This window comes from Chiloscyllium plagiosum, unplaced genomic scaffold (assembly GCF_037043375.1).
Source record: "Chiloscyllium plagiosum isolate Xiang-an unplaced genomic scaffold, Cpla_swu_hap1 HiC_scaffold_48, whole genome shotgun sequence".
NCBI lineage: Eukaryota > Metazoa > Chordata > Chondrichthyes > Orectolobiformes > Hemiscylliidae > Chiloscyllium > Chiloscyllium plagiosum.
In genome coordinates, this window is record NW_028270186.1 from 17,777,987 (window position 1) to 17,784,151 (window position 6,165).

Sequence of the window (6,165 nt, forward strand, 5' to 3'; positions counted from 1 at the left end):
ACCCACTGCAATCTGGTTGATGGATTTTAGACTCAACACTTAAAAGTAATAATGTGGTAAAGTCTGAGATTATGCATTTTGGTAAAAAGAGTCTAGACTATTTTATAAATGGGTAAAGCTTCACAAATCTAGAGCCCAAAGAGAATTGTGTCCTACTTCAGGATTCTGAAGGTTAGTTGTTGAGCAGAGCTAATAATGGGCCAAATGATCCAATTCTACTTTTAAAGTCTACTAAACTTTAAGCGGACCTTTCTAGATCACCCCACGAAGGGCGATGTCCACTTTAGTATACATAAATTAGATCTCATCCTTTTAAAAATTTCAAGTGTTGCCTAAACTCAATCTCAAATAAAAGCCAGTCAATTCTGGCAAGACTCCAGTAAACCTTCTGAACTGCCTCCAGTGCAGTTACATGGCTCCTTAAGGGAGCTAAACTGTATCAGTACTCGAGGCTGATCTTGCTTCCTTTGGTGGAACCTTACTGACATGACTAATTTTAAAAAGCTCTTTATTCCCAAGAGCCATTAATGCTAACCATACCATTTATCTGGGTCACCATTAACAGTTGTTTCTAAAACTGAAAAATGAAGGGTCAGAAAACTAGGTGACAAGTATTTAGTTTATTTGAATGCAGTGATTCAGTATAAGGCAACAGTCAATAATTACATCTGGATGGTTGTTCCCATTATAAAACAAGCATTGGTCCAGTAGCTGAATGAAGCAAAGCACTGTCATATCACTAGTATGAAGTGTTATACTAGCCCAACTACACCACAGCATGAATGACTAATCATGGCAAACAAGTGATGATCTTGGAATTTCACTTTTCTGACAATGAGAAGGAGAGAGATTCTGGTCATCAGTTGGGTGGACTACATACAGTAGCTGTTTTGAATGCTTTCCTTACAACTCCCCACAGTCAGTAATGACAACACGGGAGCTTGGTGTCCCATTTCTTGATCCAACAGCTTCCATCGCCTTCACAACGTTCATCCCTTCTACAACTTTTCCAAACACAACATGCTTTCCATTTAACCTGGAAAAAAAAGTTGAAAAGACAGCTCAAGTTTCAGTCAATGTATCAAATGAGATTCAGTTTGTAAAGCAGAGTTGTAAAGCATCATGCCCAATGTCTGGTGATGACCAGAGAAACCAGATAAAAAGAAAATAGCAGAGGTTAGGGGGAAACAAAAGAGAATTGGTCCAACTGGATCAATAGGTTAGTGCCAAGGATTCCTTTTAAGGGATCACAGGAACAGACCACCTTCAGCCCAGCAAGTTCCAGTGGCAGAACAAAGCAAGCTTTAAGACTAATGCAGCAATGGCACGCTGTCCTAGTCAGGCAGGTGAACACTATCCCTCGATGCTGTAATGGGTGAACTTTTATCTTAGTACTGATTAATGTGGCAGCAAGACAGTGGAACCAAGTAAATTACTTTGTCAAGCACTTGTTGCTCCAAAGAGAGCATAACACCAATTTAGGAATACTATCCAACAAAACAGCTGCAAACCCAACTAACAGCTTTGATTTGGGGCAGCATGGTGGCTCAGTGGCTAGCACCAATGCCTCAGTGCCAGGGACCCAGGTTCAATTCCAGCCTCTGGCAACCATCTGCATGGAGATGGCACATTCTCCTTGCATCTACAAGTTTCCTCCCACAATCAAAAAAGGCATACAAGTGAGGAATTGGCCATGCTAAATTGCTCAGTGTTCAGGGATGTGTAGGTTATGTGCATTAGTCAGGGGGAAAACGTAGAGTAATAGGTTCAGAGAATCGATCTGCGTGGACCTGTTGGGTTGAGGGGCCTGTTTCTATACTGTAGGAATTCTATGATTCTATTTGTTCCTTCACATTATCCAAAGTCAGTCTGATCCAACTACACCCCCCACCATGGGCCAATGACATGATCCAGTCCTTAGAATATAGATCATGCTACCTCAAAAAACAAAAAAAATAGCTGTAACATAATACAAGAGCACCTGTTGACTAGCTATAGGCAGGAATCCTTACCAGTCAGTCTTTGCAGTACAGATGAAGAACTGTGACCCATTTGTATTGGGCCCAGCATTAGCCATTGACAATATACCTGTAATTAAAACAATTAGTTACTGACTAAAACTAGGCATCAAAAACAGTACTCTTCACTTAAGGGTAGTGTTTTCCCCAAGCCTCCCAACTTACATAATACAGACCAAAGTTGTGCTAGACTATGCTGACAGGTCTGCAGTTCAAACAGACATCAGGTAAGACACAGTTAGAGCCCCAGCTACATTTGGATTGCTGTCCAGTCAATTGTTCAATCACCAGTCAAGATATTTATAACTTTTCATGCTTTGGTGAATGTTTGTGGTTTGTACACCTAAATCTTCTAATCGGGCAACAGGACTTTAATGCAGATGTTTCTGGTTCAGGCAGGGGTGCTGCTCACAGCAGGTTACAATGCTCAACCACGAAGGGGTAAAACCCACAGCTGCCTTCCACAAAAGATATTTCTTTCGTTTTACACAATTCCACACATAGCAAGGTTACATTCAATTGTATTTACCAATGCCTTCATGGCGCAGGGTGAAGTTTTCATCGTCAAATTTGGAACCATAGATGGACCTGCCACCAGTACCATTGCCAGCTGTGAAGTCTCCACCCTGCAGAATGCAAACATCCAAATTAGTCAGATCCAGAACAAACAGCACTATTTCATGGCAAGCACTGCAACATTCAGCACCTAACTGCTGTGCCATTTCAGCACACCCCAAAGATTGGTACTATTCATTCAGTTGTACAAATTGCAGGATGCAGACCCTTTTCCAGTGCAAGAGTCAGTACTGAAACATGCCATTTTTCAGATAGAAATATTAAACCAAAGCCTGATGGTTTGTAAGAATACAAATCACATTATGTTGAGTATCCTGTCCAGTAAATCTCTGATCACCACAATACTGCTTACTGGTTGAGCAGTTACTGCTCTCATTTGAGAAATCTCAGAACCCAAGTGTTCTCTTCCTCAGGTCAGGCCACCCCATACACAAGTTAAAACAAACAGGTTAAAGACACCTTCAAAGTAGCCCAGATTCAATTTAACTAAAATCAATTACAAGACAAAGAAACCTGCAAAGTCGCTTTCATCAAACCCACATTTGCTACACGTCAAGCAAGACTTCAACTGACTAGTAGGGTCAGAGACATTGAGCAGGAAGGCTTTGCTTCGGAGCCAAGGCAAGAAGCAAATCTTGAAGAATTGCTGCTTTATGTTTCTGGTTTGAAATGCAAGGTGATGCAGCAAGATTGCATGTTAGGCTATTTACTACTACAGCTGGATGCAACTCAAAGACACATGACTGTGGCCAACCAGCAATTAACTTATTTGGTCCAACTTGTACATGCTATTCATTTGGACATTAAATTGTGGCAAGAGATAGTATCTGTATGGTACTTCAAGTGAATATTTTAAAAGAAAGTTTATATATATATAGTTACAAGTATATCCAGTTCTTAAAGGAGACTTACCTGGCACATAAAGCCAGGAATTATTCGGTGGAAAACTGATCCTCTGTAGCCAGAACCTTGTTCCTTTAAGCACAGTTGACGGAAGTTCTCTGTTTAAAGGAAAGATTTGAGCAAAACTCCAACCTTCTAAATGGAAGTGAATAGGTGAAATGCAGTCACTGCATCTCAACTGCCTTCTCAACTACACCTGACAGCATGACTTGCTATTACATTCAAATTATGGCCAGAATTCAAGTGCTCCAAAAGAGTCTATATCCATTCAAACAGTATTTGGGATCAGTCAACTTGGATTTATTCCAGATTTAAAAAAACTAGCTGTCCTAGAGAATTACATAATTCATAGGCTTTCCTTTCCTACCATTCAGCCTGAAAAATGCAAGTCCCGACAAAAAAATTTAGGGGAAAGGATTATGAATGGTACGGTCCTAAAAATGCTTAAATAACAGATGGAAAGATAATAGGGAAGGCAGTCAAGGTAGTGAAAGCAGATGGGAAGATTTTTTTTAAGATGAAAATGTTAATACATGTAAGACATCCAAGGCAGGTGGGACCTGTACCTACAACTTTCTGGCCCAAGGGTAGGGACACTACCAGTGCCCAAAGAGCCCCAACAGCATTATTAGCTAAAAGCACAGAATACAAGAACAGGAAGCTTAGGCTAGACTACTGTGCAGTGTCCTGGTCACCACCTAGGAAGAGATTGCACTAGATGAGTTGCAGAGGAGATTTACCAAATGTTGCCTGGGTTGAAAGGCCTGAGCAAGTGGAAAAATTGAATGGGAAAGAAGTGAAAAGCTGCTAATGGGGTCTTCCTTAGAAGAGGAAAGCAGAGATAATCAAAGTACAAGATTGAGGCACATTTTTCCATTAGTATAAAGGGGCAATAGCCAGAGACAAGTGTTGGAATGTCAAGAACAGAGTTAAGGAGAACTGATTCCAATCAAGATGGAGAGAGTCTAACTCCCTGAAAGAGCATTAGAGTCTTGTAACACTTAGTCACTGATCAACAGCCGCTAGGGATTATGGGTCAAAGGCTGGAAAGTGGGATCAATGTAGTCAGATCTGTCAAGTGGTGTTGATAGTGGGTTATACAAACACCTTTGCTGAAAATCATCTGATCCATTATACTACCATATATTGACTTATGGAGCCCACAAATTGTTTAAGTTACAAAATGTTTGTTTTCCACAATTCATTGGCCACAAACCAGGGCTGAAATGATGCAAATAAAAATCTCAATCAAAAGCCCAAAAAATGCCTTTAATCTGCTCACCTGCAGTCTTTGGAACAACATCCTTTCTTAGCTAGTGGATAGAAAAAAAAAACAATTAGATAAAAAAACTCAAGCCACATGAAGTCTCTCAGACAAGTGGCACAGGCAATAACCATTCTAAGCAAGAGGATGATTTTGGAACAAACTTTCAGAATTTACAGAAAGACGACAAAAGGATTAGTTGCGAAGCAACCCAGTCTGGGCAAGGCACATGTAGCCACAATAGAAGTGGCACAGACAACAAATCAGAAAAGTCACTAGAGAAGAGGTTTATAAAATGATGGGGGGCATGGGCAGGATATATAAGAGAAAGTATTTGCCCTGAGGAGGGGGGAGTACAGAACTAGAGGACGACAGGTTTAGGGCGAGAGGGGAAAGATAAAAAAAAGAGACCTCAGGGGCAACTTTTTCCACACAGAGGGTGGTACGTGCATGACTCTAAACCCCTTCCAGATCATAGAGAAGCTGTTAGACGAGGGGACAGCGAGTTAGCACTGCAAGATCCAGCGAGCCTTCCTCAAACAACTGGATGCACAACAAGCCAAGGAGGTGGCCTGGATCAGTGGGAAGCCACTTGGGAAATGGAGAGAATAAAACAAAAAGTGGGGAAGGGGGGGGGAAGAAAGAGAGAGAATATCTCCAGGCACGGTCATGGGGAGGGCACACATCCTTATAACGGGAGAAGGAACAAGGATGTAGAACAGAAAGCAAAATGGGAGCATTTATCTCCTTCTGCTGCGAATGAAGAGCCAACTTCGAGAGAAAAAAAAAGTCAGAATGTAACCGATGCGCGCACAGTTAACCAGATGCACGATTAAAGACGAACCCGGCCCTCCATCAGCATCCACCCATCTCTCTCCCTCCCTCCCATGGAGGACCATCAGGAGAATGGGAAGGGAAAGAGATAAAATGGCGGCCACCGCCCCACACCACACCACCTCCGGCACAATACAACTCCATCAGGTAATCACCCCCCTCATTAACAACGGCCAGGAGCACACACAGCAAGAGGTAAACCCGCCCGACCTCAAACACCACGCGTCCGGCTGGATGGTTGCCGATAGAGATGTCGAAGAAGACTTTCGGGTTAGCCATTGCGTGTTGGACCGTTAGCCTCGCCGCCCGCTGATTAAAAAAAACCCACCACGTCCCAGCTTCCACTCGCCCGCCCCCCCCTTCCTTTTATAGCCTGCGCTGCCCGACTCGACCCGCCTCCTGGCGCTCACCCGATTGACATCCCTGTCCGCCAATAGGCGACGGGACAAGTCGGCGATTGACGGCCGCTCCCGCCAATCGGCGGTAGGGGCGCCCCCTCCGGTGGATTGACGGGCGCCGCCGCCAGTCGGCGACCGGGCTATGTCCCCGCTTAGCTGATGGGCGGCCCCT

At 43.2% G+C, this 6,165-nt stretch overlaps 1 protein-coding gene across 2 annotated transcripts; it reads right to left on the reverse strand.

The window, feature by feature from the left end:
- Positions 1 to 601: 601 nt before the first annotated feature.
- LOC122543197 (uncharacterized) lies at positions 602 to 5,932 on the reverse strand. 2 transcript variants are annotated; one of them, XM_043681642.2, is made up of 6 exons: positions 5,806 to 5,932; positions 4,780 to 4,810; positions 3,507 to 3,595; positions 2,548 to 2,644; positions 2,013 to 2,088; positions 602 to 1,036 (listed from the first exon to the last, which is right to left on the reverse strand). In XM_043681642.2, the coding sequence occupies exons 1-6, from the start codon at positions 5,872 to 5,874 to the stop codon at positions 904 to 906; spliced, it is 495 nt and encodes a 164-aa protein (XP_043537577.1). In that variant the 5' UTR covers positions 5,875 to 5,932; the 3' UTR covers positions 602 to 903. The 2 variants fall into 2 exon arrangements, with proteins under 2 accessions (XP_043537577.1, XP_043537578.1); XM_043681643.2 differs by lacking the exon at positions 3,507 to 3,595.
- Between the last annotated feature and the right edge of the window lie 233 nt (positions 5,933 to 6,165).